General features: G+C 43.0%; 1 protein-coding gene across 1 annotated transcript in view; it reads right to left on the bottom strand.

The window, feature by feature from the left end:
- Positions 1-237: 237 nt before the first annotated feature.
- Positions 238-18,676, bottom strand: part of ADARB2 (adenosine deaminase RNA specific B2 (inactive)) — a 301,583-nt gene continuing 283,144 nt past the window's right edge. The window contains exons 8-10 of the mRNA XM_005528513.2: positions 10,402-10,583; positions 5,261-5,439; positions 238-3,565 (exon numbers count right to left, since the gene is read on the bottom strand). Of these exons, the coding sequence (XP_005528570.2) occupies positions 3,389-3,565; positions 5,261-5,439; positions 10,402-10,583 (538 nt within the window). The 3' untranslated portion in view covers positions 238-3,388. The remainder of the gene's footprint in view (positions 3,566-5,260; positions 5,440-10,401; positions 10,584-18,676) is intronic.

The raw sequence follows: 18,676 nt of genomic DNA, 5'->3' as shown, positions 1-18,676 counted from the left end.
TTCTTCCAGGAAAATACTTTATGGCTTCATCTACAGGAGCAGGCACATCCCTCTCTCAATACAAATGTGTGGTTTCCACAATGCATCACATCCAAACTGAACAAGGAGATATCTGTAGATCTACAGTAGGTGTGTGCAAAAATACATACTAGTATTCTGGAGCACATTCCAATTGATTGCTAAGTCATAGTGAAAAATGGTCAATAAACAGTGAAAGAACAATTTTACTTGGCATTTTATTCACTTAACAGAAACATTCACTTATCAGGTATCACTGAAGTGCAATTTACAGAACTTAGCAGCAAATTCACATATGTAAATTCAGATTTATTTTCTTTTGTCATCTTTTTTGTTTCTTTTCTTTTTTACAAATATTACAAATGTACATCCATTAGTACAGTATTGCCATTCACTCATGCATGTTATGTACAGAATCTTCACTAAAGAATTACTACTGAGCAATTTTTCCTTTGCTTCAGGAAATGCTGTGTGTAGGTCATGTGTGCTTCTGGGATGGGGTCCCATCACACTGTTGTTGCACATAATGAGAAGAAGTAGATATTTAAGGTCATATTCAACCCTAGTGCCAGCAGGTGCAACTCCATTGAGATCAGCTGATGCCCACTTGCAGTGGGGACTTGGTTTGGTCCCCTGTACTAAACTCATTCTGGCAGCTGAATCCAGGGTTGCATTTATGTATTTCTTGCAACAAAGGTTCATTCAATGCTGCCACATTTTTATTATGTCCTTAAAAATAACCAGGCATGGTGCTTTGTTGTCACAGTAGCTGCAACACCAGCCTGGTGGAACTATTACGCATTAGTTGGGTTGACATCATGCCATGGCTGGAGGAGGATGGGTGAGGGCAGGGGGATGTAAGAAAGAGCCATTGAGGTCTCATGTGTGCTAGACAAGGAGAGGAAAAGCAGAAGACATGCTCCCCCCTGTCCTGTGGATCTCTGCATGAGAAACCTTGTCTTCCTCTCTGGCTGCCCTGTGGTTTCTCTCCCTCGGTGGGAGCAGCCAGAGCCCCTGGGGCCACCACTGCCAGTGTCCCCTGCAGCCTCTGCCCCACCTGCAGCCGTGGGCTGGCCCCTGCCCGCTGCCCCTCGGCCACATCTGCTGTCCAAATCACACTGCAGGTCTGCAGCCACAGCTGAGTTAGAGGACAGGAACCTGGAAGCTCCGGTGCCAAAAGTATTCAAATGTTAGTCAGAAGAGCTGTCAGAGTGGTCAAAGTATTGACAAAGTGGTTACCACAAAGTGTTTCCATTATTGAAAAGTCTCAGTTTTTGGTTGCCTTTTTTTTTTTATTTTTTTTTTAAATTTTTTTTAGCTATTTCTACTCTAAGGATATTTTTTAAAATATTTTTGGTAGTTAATATGGAATGTATTATTTTGTTGAAAAGGTTTCTGGAAGGGGAGAGCTTTGTTTTATCTAATTTAAAAATTCTAGTTTATCACAATTGTTTTTATACAAGACACTATAGATACATCTTGTAGTTTATAATCTAAAAATAAAATCTCATCAAAATACTGTAGCTATTCTATTGTGGGCATCAATAAACAATGTATTTACTGTATATGGCTCTCCAAACATGATAAACCCTATACAAAGAGCATCTATCTTTATTGATAGGAACAGTTTCCCGTGTAAAGGAAATTACATGGAAAAATATGAGCCTTGTGTTGTTTGAAAAGTAACTCAGCTTGACAGTTCTGAGAAAATACCAAGACAATTATCACAAATCAGTAGCAGCATGTTATATACAGATTTAAAGAGAATCACAGGAATAAAAAGAAAACAGTAGTTATATACCCGCAAATCCTGTCATCTAAAAACCCAGAAACTTAGAGAAATGTACAGGGTGTTTGAAGGTTGGTTTTGCAGTGGGACTATCAAAGCTCAGTTCTCCCATGACTGTATCTTCTGCATTCTGATGAAGTTTGGGATGAGATGTAAAGATGAGATTGTATCAGACCCAGCCCAGTTATGAAGAAAATATTTAAATGTTGGGTGATACTTGTCTCCTAAGTGAAAAACCCCATCTGCTTTTCAGGCTGCAGATGAGCATGAAGAATAATAATAACACTTGGCATTTACACAGAGCTAGAATCTTGAAAGCTCATGCATTGAGTAAGACCTTACCCAAACCTGTGGTTGTCTCTGCCGTGCTTATGTGAATTGGACTGTGTGAACAGGTAAAACTCACTGCAAGAGTGACAAAAATCTGTCTTACACTGTTGCATATGACCAGAGCATTTTTGATCCTGCCAAGTTCCTTAGATGTGAAGCATTTATTATTATCCCCATTAGACAGGTGGAGAAACTGAGGCAGGGAAGAGACAAATGTCAAATGTGCTCTCTTGTTTGGGGATGTCTTACTCGTGGGTACCCAACCTGGTGATTGTTCAGATGCATGGAGCATCCTGAGCTCAGACCCACTTAATTCAGAGCCATGGGTCATCAGCAGTTTGGAGATCTGAGGCTCTGGGTCCTGGCTGCAGCCTGCCTGACTTTAGGTAGCTTCCTGAAGATCCAGAGCCAGGAGCATGGGCACACTGGTCCTCACTGGCAGCCCCTGCAGAGCTGTGCCCCTCCACAGGCAGCACAGGGGTGAATTACCCCCTTGGCAAGGATCTGCATCCTGGCTGGTGTCTGGAAGGCATGTGAGACGAACTGGGCCCAGACAAGTAAAATTTGCAGCATTCAAATTCTGACTAGGGTTGAAGATTTGTTGTGAAGTGGTTTGTCCAAGGTGTCAGAGGGAGTAAGTGTAAAAAACCAAGGGCATCCTGATGCCTGGCTTTGTGCTCAGAGCCAGCAGTGGAAAAATCAGGTTAAAAATGCTGCATTTCTTTGAGGCCCAAATTTTTTGTCACAGATTTAGGCAGTTTACAGAATGATTTTTGCATAGAGGTTAGGAACCTTTTTTTGGTGGATGATTATGGATGCTCTGAGACCTGTTGTCATGCTGTACTTCCATCTCTGCTCAATATTTTCCATTATTCAGTGATGACTTTTGCACTGATTGTGTGAGGGAAAACAAGAGTCTATTTTGGATCAGACAGGTGGCCCACTAACACCTCAAATCAGTAATAACCAACAGCAATAAACAATAAAAAGCAGAATCTTAGTGGGGGTGGCATTATAATTTGGGCAGGTACATTCTTGGGAAGGGATCATGAAAAAGCAGTTTTCTGAAGTTGAGTTCAGTGCATCAGACACATTTCTACTTATGCATTTCCAATACAGGATTAAAAGCAAATAGTCCCATGGAGGTTGCTATTAAATCTCAAACTGCTTCAATTTTCTCTGCTCATACGTCCTGCCTCGCCTTCTCTCCAGTTGGTTTGATCCAGTCGTGTAGAAAAGGGGTGGAGTGATTTACACAGTTAGTAGGAACTGATCTTGCTCTGGGGGTTTCTTCACCCAGGTGCCCAGGCCAGCTTTCTGAAATGCTTTAAACAGCTGCTGCTTAACAGACTGGTACGTCTGAGCCACCAGCTTTGCCTCACTGTACACTGATGGCATCTCTCCATGGCTTGGTACTCGTGTGCTCAGCTGCAGAACAAAAATCAGGGAAGGGGAAAAAAAATAATAAAAAAACCAACCTATGAGCCAAAAGAAACAGGAGGCTTCAGTAGCTGTATAATCTTCCTGTCTACATTTCATAAGCAATCACTGTGCTTTGTGTGTTTGCTTTTGGTTTAACAAGCAGAAAACCAGGGAAGCAATAAATGCTGGTGACATGGTTTTGAGCCATTGTGAGGAGTGAAGGGGTGGACAGTTCTGCCTTGGAGTGGGCATAGGCAGTGGCATATCTTGGTATGTTCTACAAAGGCAGAATGCTACTTCTAGGTTAAGATGATTTTTATGGACAAAACTGAAAAAAAATCCTTTCTGAAGATCTTTAAAGCATGTGCTTCTTTAAAGAAAACTTAGCCTGGGGTGTGCAGAAGCTCAATGCTTCCAAGTAATGCCCAGACACAGAAGAAGAACGATTGCCTACTATACTCTCCCATTTCCCCTCTGTAGTCTCTTATTGTTGGGAATGCTGTGAAACTTGTCCAGGGCGGGGCAAAAATCAGGCATCAGGGTTTGTGCTGGTGTGGGAAATCTGAGTGCTCTGTTGGAACACTGGAGCCACCCACGAGGAGCTACCTCGAGCCATGTCCCGTGTCCAGTGCCCCTGGAAGGGCAGGGAGGCAGGAGGGAGCACCGTTTGCTCTGCAGAAGGACTAAACAAACTCCTCTGACCTGCCCAAGTCTCTACCGTGCCAAACCTGTAGGGAAACACACCCTCAAGGCAAGCCTGAGGAGCAAAGAGCTCTTCTCCTTGTCTCTGAACAGGAGAGATGCTGAGAGTCAGACTGAAGGAGAAGGTGAATGTGCAGCCTGCAGTGACCTGCTCCTGTCTGTGTGTGCCAGCACTCCGTGGGGCTGTCCTGGCTGGAGCTCTACTGGCCCAATCAGCAAGGGATGGTGACATTGCCAGCCTGGGTCTGGGTGGGACACAAGCTGGCCTGGCAGCAGTGGCTTCTCTCTGGCTGCCTCGTTGTTCCCTTTGCTCCCCAGAGGTAGAGAGTGATGACATTATCAAATCCCTTGTTTTGTCAAGGGCAAAGTGCCCTGCTCAGCTACAAGTTATTTTCTCCTGCTCACTGCAACCTCACCCCTGGTGTGAGCCAGAAGCAATACACAGAGGGACATAGCAATTCCTACAGATTTTTTCCATCCAGCTCTCCCAGCCATAGTTCCAGCCATGGCCCCAGTTTTGTTCCTCTGAGGACCCCTCCATTCTGGGGGTGGCCAGAGTGCTTCTTGCCTGTCTTCCTACCTGCCGGAAGGAAAATAGGCTGGGACCTGTGTCACAAGCCCTGGGCACAAAGCCCAGTTGGTCTCTTCTGCTCCCCACAAGGCTCAGGGTCACTGCTAGGACAGACCATGCCACTGCCTGGAATGGGGTGAGTCTCACCAGCCTCCTTCCCCTGTGGTGTCCTGCAGAGCAGAACAATCCCTTCAGGCTTGTGCTCAAACCTGCCCACGCTGCAGGTTCCTTTGCCTTCCCTAATGACTTTGTGGGTGGAATTGTCTCCAGACTTCCCTCCCCACCATCACTCTGTCCTATTTGTTTCCACACATTTCCCAGTAGGAAAGGGGTTTTGGCACTTAATAAATTTTTTTCTTGTCTTCACCTTCTCCTACTCTCCAGGGACTGCAGGGCAGGTATTGATAAGCCCTCTGCAGCAGCCTTACCTTGCCGTGCAGCCTTGCCCAGCGGGTGAAGAACATGTGCTTGCAGAGCCGTGAGGGGCTCCCGCAGCTCCTCTTCCCCGTGGTGGCGTTGATCACCTCCAGCTCTGTGCTCCCCACGATCCAGTTCACGCTGAAGCCGGGAGACTTCCCCGGCTGCCGGGCGTCAGCGTGGCTCACCCCTGGAGGACAGAGGGACACCAGTAAGCTCCAGTGCTCACTCAGAGGCTGCTCCTGGGTTGTTGTGGCACAGGAGATGCCCTCACTGAACTGCTGGCATCGTGCTCTTGTCACCGGTGGTTAAATGTTACCAGACCAAACACCTTGGAGAGACATAGCAATTCCTACAGATTTTTTCCACCCTGCAGGCAAACCTTCCATTAGCCTAAGGAAAGCCTTTGGATTGGAGTGTGAGCTGTTGACAGCAGTGTGAAGGTTGCTGAGTGGAATCTTTCACAAAGGCTTTAATGGGATAACAGGTTTTTAAAAGGAACTAAGCAATACAGTGCTTTGGCCATGAGTTCTTTCAGGTGAGCTTCCCACAGTCCAGCATATTTATCTATTAACTCCTGGGGCCTTTGCTGTGAGAGGATGTCTAGACCCCAGGGGATAAGAAAACACAAAACAATACACTTCATCATCACAGAGAGATTATTAGATCCAAGTTAATAATGACCTTGTAGCCATCACAGACCTACAGGGAACACTCTTGGTCCCCACCTTGTGTCTGCCTGCAAGATTCCAACCCTGTACTGGAGCACCAATTTCTTCAACAGCTAGTTAGTGTCCTAATGATGATATTTGGGACATCTCTAAGTGGAATGCATCATATGTAATTTTAGACAGCTGCAATAATGTTTACAGTCACCTGGGATGACTGCATGACCTTAGTGTCAAATTTTGGACATCTGAGCCACCTACTGAGCCAATGCCTTCATGGGTGAGATAATGCTTGGCTCTAAATGTAGACCAGGGTGACAAGGTCAGGTGTGGGTGTGTACATTAGTTATTTTTAATCAAGTAAATTTCTGTCTCTTTTTAACTATTTAGTGTAGCTCAACCTTTCCATGACTCCTGTTGTTTTTTCATTTCTTGTGGGGAATGGGGGGATGATTCGTCTTTGCAAGAAAATAAGAGGAATAAAGAAGATGGTTGGCTTATTTCCCAGCACAGTACAAATGCAAACAAGTGAGCTCTGCCTTGCCCTGCTCATTAGTGCTTTTGCAGTGAAGAATCAACACTGGGAGCTTCCAAGGCTGGAAAACACAGAGTGACCTGAAGCAGTTCGAATATTTTTGAAAACATGGACCTTGGATAATGTGTCTGGATCCAGTTGTTGTGTCCCTCTCTGCTAATTTGCTGTGTGGGCCACTAGCCTGCAGACCTGGACAACAAAAGCCAGTGTGGTGAGCAGCAGGTGGGGACTGTGCTGGTGGGCAGGAGCTGCCTGGCACAGCCACCCCAGCACAGGCCAGTGCCAGGACTGGGTCTGTGTTTCCAAATGGCAGCTCCTGCCTGCAGCAGCTCCAGCGACAGCTCATGGTTTGCATGGCTTTCATTGCTGCTGGGTGGAGGGCAGCAGAGAAAGGTCCTTTGCATTTTCTGCTGAGAGGGTTTTAAAGAACTTTTGCAGAGAGCAAAAAGTACTGATATGGGCTGTTCAGAGAGAAGGAGATTAAAGAAAAGAGATCAAAGCCCCTCCTTTCCAAAGTGCCCTTCTTGTCCAGGATCTCATTTTCAAAACAGATGCATGCCATGAGCATCTGCTGATCTGAGGCATAGTGGGTGGAGATGGGGGCTGGTGGGAATGCTGCCTCCATCACTGAATGTGTTGAGCTTGGAAAGCTCCTGGGAAACACCTCGGGAGAAGTGAAGGGCTGTGCAGGGTCTGTCTGGCCTCTGCAGGCAGCTGCTGCATCCTGCCTGCAGCCCCTGTCAGCATCATGAGAAGCAATGCCACTGAGGGACATGCCTCCTCTCTGCCCTGACCCCTCTGCCCTGGGAGGGAGCTGCTAGCACCAAATGGAACTCAGCATGCACACAGAGAGCAAGGTGGCCATTGAAGGGAAAAAATTATATGGCAAACTCACTTTGTATCAGAGACAAAGCTGGAACTGCAGAAATCATCTCAGTCACTGGGACTGAACTCGCTACCGTGTGTAGAAGAGAATTACAGCTAAGTCATAACCTCACCCAGGATTTGTAAACACATTCATGTCATATTAATACCTCTTTCAATTTTTTTCCCCCCAGAGATAACAGATCAGTCTGCATCTAAAACTCCAGTTCACCTAGGCAACAGGATTTGAACTGAGAGCTTGAAAATCAGATAGCTCTGTGGTGCTGCTCGAGAGTCTCTACACAGAACAAGATGCAAACAGATCAAAATCAGCTGTTTGACACTATGCACCACTCTCTGTCAAGATAGCACCCAAAAGCTTAGAGGATTTGAGTGCCAAAAAGCACGATAGCAAACATACTGCCATGCAAAGGGACACTAAATAAATGAAAATGTTGTGAAATCCCTGACTAGAGGAAAAGAAGGAAAGGCTGCACAGAGGGGAGAGCTGGCTGTGTGTGTCCATCATCTGGGGACTGTGACAGTAGCCCAGACTGGTCCCCGTGCCTGGAAACCCCCCTGGGCTCCTTTAGCTTTCATGCCTTCTCTTCCCAGCTATCATATATAAGAACATGTACTTAGGTAAATAGAAGATATTTTCACATAATTTTCTGAATGCAAAGGAAGATGTTTTAAAGAAAAAAACATGACAGACAAATAACAGATATATATAGAGCTCATATATATGTTCTCTGACTGTTGAAATTTTTATAATTTAAAAAAAAAAATTCTTCCATATTTTCTTTTGAAAAATAATTGTTTTGATTTATTTAGAAAGTAACACTCAAATAATCTAGGCTACTTTCTGTCCTCTATGTAAAACATACATAAAATGTTCTTCTTAAAATCCATACAACAAAGAGTACAACAGAAGACAGCAGGATTTGAAAGAAAAAGTCTTTGCACAAATAATATGAATTTGAGTACTGTGGGATGTGAACTGAAATCTGTCCTCTCTCTCCTCTCTCTCCCAGAAAAACCTCATAACCCATCAGGATACCCTTTAAAACAGCCTCAATCTTAAAAGATCAGGATATAAAAAAGGCATTTCTTCTATAAATTATACCCAAGAGTAATCTCAGTGGAAGAGTGGAGTTCCATCTGGCTGGGACTGGTAAAAAACTGAGTAGAAAAACCTCACTGATTATTTCTCAGTGGAGTCAAGGAGTTAATCTCAGTACACCTCAACACACACCATGACTCTCTTCTCCATTGGAATGTTTGTACTGCTATGATCAAGTGGCAAAATAATTGACACCCTTATATAATTTAAGAACTCCTGCAGTCCTGGGCTGGTCTGATGTCCAAGACAAGTGTGGGAGGTGGAGTTTTCTGGCTGAGATTGTCTCTAAGTCTGTAATGCATTTGGAGAAGTTTTTTCTAGATCCCATCTCCTTAGTCACTGGATATGCTGCTGGCAGGGTTTCCCAGGAAGAAGAATTGTAGCATAATCCTCAGCAATGTAACTTTTAATCAGCATCACCTCCCCAGGATTTGTTGAGGGGAGAAGATTACAAATAATGGCGTTAGAGAGAAAAATAATGCAGAGAGAGAGAGAGAGACTGATTCCTCCCACTGCTTCTCCTGGGCTGAGGAAAACCCACAAACACAACCGAAAAGCAAAGCAAATGCTTTTCCACACAGAAGCCTCTGTGAAGGAGGAAGACAGCCCTGAAACATGCAGATATTTAAAGTGACACAAGGCCCCCTCTGATGTATTTCTTATTCCCTTGAAATCTCTGGCAATGACTCTTGGACATACATACACAGACACTCTGGCCAAGTATGACCCATTGCTTTTACTCTTCAAGGCCTACCCAGAAAAGCAATAGCTGTTCTGTGGTGAAAACTCTTATAAAATCCCTTTTTGTGCTTTCAGTCCTTCAGCAGTTGAAGTGGGTTTCCCTGTACATCCTGCATACACAGGGAAATTGTGTGTGCCTTTGATCTTAATGTATGGGTGCACTTACAGTATGTTAGGGCTGGCACAGGAGGAGATCTGAGATCTGGGAGATGCAGTAGCTCTGGCAGCCAGGGCTGTGTTGTCAAAATAACAGCCAGATTTGGGAAATGGGGAGATATCTCCTGGCCTACTGTGAGTTCTTTCCTCCCTACCACAATGTCATGTGGGAAAGAAGAGGGGCTGAGCCATGCCCACCCTGGACCAGGACAGGAGGGACAGCTGGGGACAAACTGGAGGGAGAGTGTGGATCACAGCTTCCTGCTCACTGGATTGCAGTCTTTGTCCAGCTGCACTGAAGAGTTAAAAAATGGAGATAAGCTGTTCAGAAAAGGATAAGCCTTTTGACCTGTTCACCTTACAACACACACACACATTACACTTGCCAGATGTACTAAACCACACAGAACCTGAGAATTTCCCCAGTGGCTAAACTATCACTTCTGCCTCAGCTAAACAAATGTCATCACAAGAACATATTAAAAAAAAAAGTCCATGAAATACATAAGGTATAAACCAGCACTCTCCTGACTGAGGAACCTAGAGGACTTTGAAAGGTATGGGGTACTCCACTAAAATGTCCTGACCTCCCAGCTCTGCGACACTGACATCATATTGATGTCTCAGGGATTCCCCCCAAAGAACAACTACCAAAGATTAAAATAAGGATTTAATCCAATGCAGAACCAGTGTCCCTTAGCATTCACAAGCCTCATGAGGACTGGAAGACAAAGTTTACAGAAAGATTCCTTCTGTTTTTTAGAAATGTTTTACTTAGCCATATTTTTCTTTTTTCCACTCTGACTGTTCAATGTACAGTGGTTCTTTCCCTAGTCAGTTTGTATCCACTAATGATCCTTTCTTGTGGGTGCTGCTAAGGAAAGAGGAATTAGATTTAAACACATTGGTTTCTTCATTCTTCAAATTCACATTCTTCAGGAAAAAAAGCCCCACAAAGGTCTGAGTTAATGGTCTACTTACAAACAAAAGGCATTCCTGTTGGGAAGCAGCATGACTGGAGATGGGAGGGGGGATTATTTGTCTTGCAGGCAGGTGTTTGCTTACCACTGAGAAGCAGCTGATTGCGCCGGTACGAAGCTGGCAGCTGACCAATGTCTTCTATCCTATGGCTCATTACCCGGGAAAGGTGACCAGTGTGGTAGAGGCTTCCCACAATGAAGCTGTGCAGGTACATGGGTTCGATGAAGGAGCTGAGGAGAGCGCCTTGGAGCCCAAGGATGTTCCATCTGAAAAAAAATTAAAGAGCAGTAAGACACATTGGTGAAGGAATGGCCATACTGGAGCAACGCTGGGAAAATCAGCAAATGCCAGCACATGGGTTAGAGGGATGAGGGATGAAACTACTCCTGTCCCTGTCCTATGATACAGAAAACCCTGTTGGGTTATTATACACCCATGGGCTCATTCCCCCTCCAGCAGGATTTGAGATTACTGTGGCGCTATTCACTTAAGGGATGCCTTTCCATCTTGTATTGCTGCAAACAGAGCCTTCTTATCAAGAGGTGTTCTTTATAAAAGCATTTTGTGTTTGATGGATGTTTTTTTTAGCACTTCTCCAGTAGAATTTTATTTTTTTTCCGCCTCTATAGTGTTTCACTTGCAATGGTATGGCTAGAATGAGAACTTTTGTTATTCTACCTTTATTTTCTGCTTGTCATACGCAACTACCATCCCCATGTTACATAGCCAAGCTAACACATGACTTAGGTGGCCAAAATTACCCCAAAATCTTTGAATGTCTCATAGACTGACATTTCTTTGCACAAATGACCACAAAGATATGAAAACATCCATGAGAATTAAATCCTGGTCCTGAATAGGAAAAAGAAGACAACTTTTAGGAAATGTGTTTGTAATTGGTAGCTTGACCTGCTCTAAAGTGTTCGGAGTGATGGATACATTTCACCCTGTTGTTGCCTTAAAGGTGCAGCAGAGTGATGGTGGAAACCTTGGGACCTTCCACCTGTTGATGGCTGAGACCTCTGTGCTACTGGTGGTGCAGTAGCTGCCAGAACAGTTCTGCATTTTAATAGCCCATGAATTTTTACATCAAGCTAGGCACAAATATGAAAACATGCTTGCCTCTAAATTCTTCAGGGGACAGCTAACTGGTTAATGAGTGGAAAAATTAAAAAGGGGAAAGAAGTCACGACGCAGTTATCTTCTTGGCAAACCTGTTTAGCTCAGCTCATCTAAGAAGTTGTTTCCCACCATACAAACACTAACAGGCTCTCTTACACTTGGATAATATTTTTACGGAAGTTGAACACTGTCAATCTGTCAGAGTAGTTCTGAGTTCAGGAGTTCAAACTGAAAATGCTTCAGAAAATGTAGTTTGGAGAGTATATTTTAGCTCATTAAAACCCGAAACACTGGCAACATTTGGAACTTGGTAGCTGACGGAAGGAAAGGGTATGAGGTGTCTGCTATATAAGGCATCATCCAGTGGCTGCCATGTTAAATAATGTGTTTAAAGCAGAATTTCCAACAGCAGCAAGCATTATGGTGCTAATTTCTTACATCATTGTTCTTTTCATTAATTAACATTTCTCAACCGTTAGTGCAATTATTGCAGTGCCTCTGTACTGTATGTCTCTTTTCATGATTAATAAGGAGTCATTATATTTCCCTTTCCTGAAGCAGTCAATTAACACAGAATACTTTCCATTAATTACTGAATGTTTAAAACCAGCATGCTGTACCTGGAGAGCAATCTGCTCTAGGAACCTGTGACACCAATTGCTATTAAAAGTTCTCTTTAAATTTTATTCCAAAAACACAAGCAATTTAGCTGGCTGTATTAATTTGCCTCTGAAGCAGGGCTGTGAATGAGAAACATCTTTTAATCTCATGCAAGAAAAGGCAGCCATCTGGCTGCTGAGGATTTCAGAGTCAGATTCTCCCTGTCTCCCTCTGTAAATGCAGGCCATTAAAGTAATGTGTTCATCTACATAAAACTCAAATGAAATATAAAAGGTAATATTTATATACAAACAATTTAGTCCCACAATTTAAACAGTCATTGGTTTTATGAAACATTTACTTTAGTTGATCAGATTTGCATAACTTCATTTGAGGAAAAAAAAGTGTGGTCATTTCTGCAAATAACATCACTTTTAAAGGAAAGAACTAGCTGCCTCTTTGAGTAATTAACTTATCATGATGCAAAATTAATAATGCAAGCTTCAGAAACAGAGCTGAATTCAGCTAACAGTACTATGCCTTCAATCAGCATCTAAGGTAAGCAAAAAAATTACACAGATATCTTTGTCCAGATGGAAACTTGTAAGATATCAGTGCTATTTTCAGCATTTAAAATTTCCTTTAAAAAGCCTTACATATTTGATTGAAGGAGAGAAGAAAAGCAGCTAAACAGAAAACAACATATGTTCAACAATATTGGGATTTCAGCAATATGCACATCACAAGAAATCATTTGACTTTTATTTACCAAAATAAGGGATTGTGTTCAGGTCATAAATTACAAGGTAATAATGATTGTTTAATTTAAATTAATTACAAGGGACATGCCTTTTCTTTAGAGATATTTCTCCACCTAATTCTGGACATATTAATCCTACTATAAAAAGGGATTCAAATGTCAATGGAATTGCATTATTGGAAATCACAATATAAGCATGATCAGGTCACCCCCTATGTATCGAAAGCATTCCATAAACATGAATTAATCCTTCCAGTGCTCTGCTAATGTAAAGTCCCATTTTTTGTACCCTGGACAATTAGGGCAGAAAAGGGGTAAGATCTGGTGAAATCTGTAAGAGTTTCTGGTTTCTGCATGCAGTAGCTGTCCCTTGAGAGAACCCTGTTTTCCCATTCCAAAAGAAGGCACAGGAAGGTGTAGGGGTGATGAAGCTTCTGCATCAGCCATGGTGGGTTTTTGACCCCAGGGTATAGAGTCTGACTCCAAGATAAATTGGACAGAGCAACCAGACTAAAAAGAACCAAGGGAAAAGAAACCTATCAAAGAATATGGGCACAAGAGCAAGTCCTGCCTGATGTGTAGAGTGTGGTGCAAAAAGAGACTTTCCCAGTGGCTACTTCGTGGTTCAGCATTGGTTTAGCAGCATCCAGTCAGAGAAATGGGATGAAGAAGCAAAGGAGCTTTGCTTTCAAATCTAGTCCAGGTTTGTCAGAGTGTTTAGACAGTTGTTTGTCTCTAGAAAGCAGCCACCCTGAGCATGTGTGAGTCCCACTAACTCAGCACAAGTCCTAGGAAAGGAGGGCTCCTGTACTGAGCTGGCCAAAACCAGACCCTTGCACTGCCACTGTTGTCCTTCAGAGCACAGGAAAAGCACAATCATGTTGGGAAAAATTTTCAGTTTTTCATTCTGCTGTTGCTGTGTGGATGAAAAAGCCTACCTTGGAGGGCAGCCAGTTCAGTATAGTACAGCAACAATAGATTTTACTGACAAATAATTGGGGGAAGGTCTTTTTATCCTGTGTATTGTTCATCCCTTGACCAACACACATGGCTAATGTACTGACTTGGTCCTTTGATATATGAGCATCTATGGAATTATTTGAAGGTAGATGGTAGAGAAAGATCCATTTGAGCAACAGTGAAGCTATCAGTAAGGGTGTTAATTTTGAAGGAGCTATTGCTCTGTAGCCTAATTTAGGTCCATGAAAGTAGCTGTGTTCTCATCTGTAACAAAGAGCTCTCTTTAAATGTGGCTTTTCAAAATAAAATTATTATTCAAAGCAATGCAGTGTTACATTTTGGCTTCTCAATATATCAAAGTGACTTTTCTCGCTATGAGGAAATATGCTGGATCATTCTGAATTTTCCTAATTGCGCAAGATTTTAAGGGCTGTTTTCAAGGACACGCATCTCTCTAATAACTCATATGCTTTGCACTCTGTAATAACCCTTCCAATAAAGTGAAAATCAACCCACTGCTCCCTTAGTCACAGATCTTGTTTAAAAATCCCCAAATCTTCAGCAGGCAGGATAAATAAAACAGAACATCTCCCCTTCTCACTCAAATATGGGAGCATTTGGAGCTTTAAATGGAAGGAAAGTATACCCTTCCTTTTGTTCAAACAGCAGATATTACTGCACTGTTTACAAAGACAAAATCCCGTGTCCAGTTTTCAATATAGACAATCCTTAAACAAATATATTTTTGCCTGTTTGTCAATCACAGAAATGCCAGTGCCAAGATGGAAGGCATCCCAGAGCAGGCAGCTTTTCTTTAATTAATTGTAGTGCTCCCCCAGTCCTGGACAAGTAGAGGGCAGGGCATGACCCCCCTGCAGAGCCCCCCTGGTTCCCCTGCTCAGTTCCCATGCTCCTGACAGCTTGGGACCACAGCTCGGTGTGCAGGGAAATGTGTCCCCATGTCATAACCACACTACAGCCCCCACACTCACACTGGAGCATCACCTCACCACACACAGGGCTGTCTATGGCCCCTCCCTTGGACCAACAGTAAAAGGGATGATGAAAATACTGAGGAAGGGGTTTGGAGGCAAACCCACGGGGATGCAGAGAGCTGCAGCCTTGCTCAGGTCAGCACAAGGTTCCCTGCCTTTGCTGAGATGTGATGTGACAGCTGGAGCTTTTTGCTGGTGTTTCTAGATTTGATTTGGACATGGTTAGACCTGAAGGCCAACACCTGAACCCCTCCGTAGCTGAGATGTGGAGAAATTCGCCTGATGCTTCAAAACATCTCAGGGAACTGTGTCCACCTGCCATGCTCAGAGACTGAAGTGTCTCCTAGGGACCTTTGGAAACCTTGCCCATTAAAAAGCATTGCTGATGAATTTCAAATCTTATTTTGATAAGGCTTTTTGTAAAAGACCTTTTTTTTATTAAGAGCTTTAAGTCTTATCCACTTGGTGTGTTGTTAACCTCCTGTACCACAGTTTCTATTACCAATATTTCCAGCTATGCTTCACACAACATAAACTGTTATTCAGGGTGGCATGTGCTCAGCAGGACACCTGTGGTGCTCCTATTTATACGACCATTTAGCTATTATTGGTTTGGAAACTGGAACTAGCGCATTAGTTTTTGCTCTGTATTTTAACAGTGGGTGGTTTATATATGTTTTCTGGAACATACCTTGTGGTGAAAGATTGAAATTGAACTCTCAGTCACACAGAAAGGGGTTAAGAGAGAGAATTACAAACCGTGTGCACAAATCATCTCTAATTGAAGATCTAGCTGTGTTAATTGATTTTCATTTGCATTAATATGTAGCCTTTGAAGTAGCTTTTCTTAAGAGTTACCTTGTCAGGCTCAGCCTTCTGTTAACAATGGCTCTGGTCGACAGGCTAACACTAAAATAGATCTAAGAATGCCAATTTCTAACACTGACTTTTAGTCTTGCATTTTTATATGCTGCATTTAAATACAGCTTAATGTGCTCAACTCACCTTATAAAATGCTACTTCAGACTCCCACTGCTAAATCCTGAAACAGTGCCTTAAGGCTACACTACCTTGTAATACTCTGAATATATTCTCAATAAAGATTCCTTCCTATTCTCTAGCTTGTGGGCCTAAATAATCCACAAACCTTAGCCACAGGACATGGGTAGACTGCTCATGATGTAATGCAAAGCTAGGAGGTCCTCTGTTACCATTTGTGTTGTTTTGTGGGTGAGGTAATTCAGATATTCAAGGTATTTTTTCTACTTCTGGGCTGAATGTCATTTTTTTGGTGAAGTTTGAGGAAGTAGATGACCATTAACCCAGTGGCAAGAAAATACACAGTCTTTTAAAGGTGACCTTTTGAGAAGCGGTAGTAAGAAAACAATTTTAAGGCCAGAGCTTATAAAACAAACACTGCATTCTGGCTTTTATGTGCTGTTTAAAGACAGTGTTTATGAGGATTGCTCCCTGAAAATCCTGCACAATGCAAAGTAAGCTCCTCAGCCTGCATCCTGCAAGGGGACTCTGAAAGAGGACAAGTGCCACTGCTCATCCATTTACAAATAAGTCTGTACAGTCTTTGTGTCTACCAAACCACTGGCAACGGCAAGCGCCAAACCCCTCTGTGCAGCTACACCCTGCTGTTTTGGAAGGGTTGGCATTGGGAGAAATAATTTCTTTAGTTTTCTGCACGAAGGAGAAGGAACCCAGGGGCTGGTGATGGATAAATAAACTTAATTAGCTCAGAGCATGGAACAGGAAACTTTACACAGAAGGGAGGTGTACGTACTGCTAAATTTGAGTTATGGTGGGCCTAGAGGATGAGCCATGGTGGAAGGAGACGGGCCTGAAGGTCAGAGAGTTTTTCCATGAGTCAGAGGACAAAATATGTCAAAGGGAAGTGGTTTCTCTCCTCTGTGACAGACTCTGAATTTCCCTTATAAGTATGACCAGAGTGGTGATGAACTTAAGAGAAATGCAGAGATCTTTGATATTTTGCCCAGACTTTCATATTTCTTCTGCTGTAGGAATAAGTAGAGACATTTGGAAATTCTGGTTTTATATAAGCAGCCATGTGGACTGTTACCTGCACACGTACACAATGTGTGCTGTGGGAAGCCAGCAGAGGAGATGCTCAGTGCTGGGCTGGCTCTGTGCACCTGGAGACCATGTCACCAAAGGGGACACAGAGAGCCAGTGTCCCCAAGGCCCTGGGGCACCAAGGGGGTGCTGCAGATCCCACCCCTGCAGCTGGCACATATCAGCTGAACACAGATCAGTCCTGAACGCTTCTGAGGGTCAGGGACAGAATGCAGTGCTGAGCTTCCTTAACTTTTGGTTACTGTGTTTAGATCCTCAAAGAAGGGCTGAGTTCTAGAGATATCCTTGCTTCTTTTCCTCTAAATGTGTGTGTTTGTGCCTGTGTGTGCATATGACAATTTTCCTTCTACCATTTGTCTGCTCCCAAACAGCGACTGCAGAGACTTCCATTAGCAGCAGCATTAACCTTGCACCGACCTTGTAATAAGCAAGGTATGAGCTAGTCCTGCATCCAGCCTTGGTGTGAGACAGGGAGATGAAAAGAGCTTTAATTTGGCCCATTGTATGAATTTTGCTGTCACAAAAAGCCAAAATTCTCTCAGGGCTGTAATGTCTCTGTTGATATAAGGTTTTAATGTAGGTTATGACTGACATCAAGACAACATTAAATGACATACATTTTTCCCCAAAAAGATGATTATTTTCAAAATTATTTTTCCCATGTTATTGCTGCTTTTTTGCAAATGCATACAATATATGTTACAGAGGAGAACGAAGGTCAAAAGGTGTTAGTGTAATTAATGAACTATGGGCTAAAAAATGTGGTTTAATCCTAAATCCTATGGCACTGAGATCCTGAAGTCACTTCATCTGCACTGTGAGGCTCACAAGAATCATGTGTGTAAAAGCTGACACTCTCTTAGGGTGGTTTATTCGGGGATTCACAGACACTGAACTTTAAATTTATACATATAGATGCATAGGTTTTAAAGCCAGAAGGAACAACCAAGATCTAATGTGACCTTGCTTATAATGAAGTTGCAGAATTTCACCTCGTAATTCCCTGCCTGAGCCAAATAAAATGACTATTCATACCAGAAGAGCTTGTGCTTTAATTCAGTGAGGGAACAGGTGTGATTCCAGGGTGTTTATCCCGAGATCTCAACAAAGCCACAGAGCCCAAATAATGCATACCAAGCATCAAATTCTCTCAAACTTGTGGTGATAGTAATAAAAATGGCTAAATGTCTTTGAATAACAAATAAATCTGATTAAACCACTCTCTGCTTATAGCTTTCCTGTGAGCAAGAAAGAACATAAATCGTTAGATACATGATTTATAGAATATTATTCGCTTTTCTCAGTAACTCTGTGCGTTCTTGGGTCTTTGATATTCTGATAGCGATGTCCTTTGCAAATAATGCAAAATGATGTATATTTTAGCAGCTACTGGCTATATTCTCAAGAGGAAACATTCTCTAATAGCACAGTGCTCCTGAGGGACTTTTACAAGCAATAAAATCCAAAGCATACAAGCGAGATTTTTTTTTGTCAAATCTTGCTTATACAAACATGAATTTCAGATTCAGAGATCTCTTTTCTTCTCAGTGCAAGACAGGCCCAGATAATGTGCAACCAGATTCCTGCATCCTGCAGACATTTAAAGTCAGTTACCTATGTGGTAGGGCAAATATTTGCAGTCTGAAACAAGGCATGGACGCCTCCCACTGATCTCTCCAGTAGGGCAGGGGTGGAAAGGGCCCTTGTAGAGAAATCTCCTTTTCCACTCAACTCCTTTCCTGCCTCTGCTCTCTATGACCAGAAGGGAAGAAGGCAGAAAACAGTCCTATATGTGCTGAAACAAAGGACAGGTGAAGAA

The sequence above is a fragment of the Pseudopodoces humilis genome, chromosome 1 (genome assembly GCF_049639895.1).
Source record: "Pseudopodoces humilis isolate 2021_Gansu_Grassland_sample_001 chromosome 1, ASM4963989v1, whole genome shotgun sequence".
In the NCBI taxonomy this organism is placed as follows: domain Eukaryota; kingdom Metazoa; phylum Chordata; class Aves; order Passeriformes; family Paridae; genus Pseudopodoces; species Pseudopodoces humilis.
This window is presented reverse-complemented; position numbering and strand designations above follow the sequence as displayed.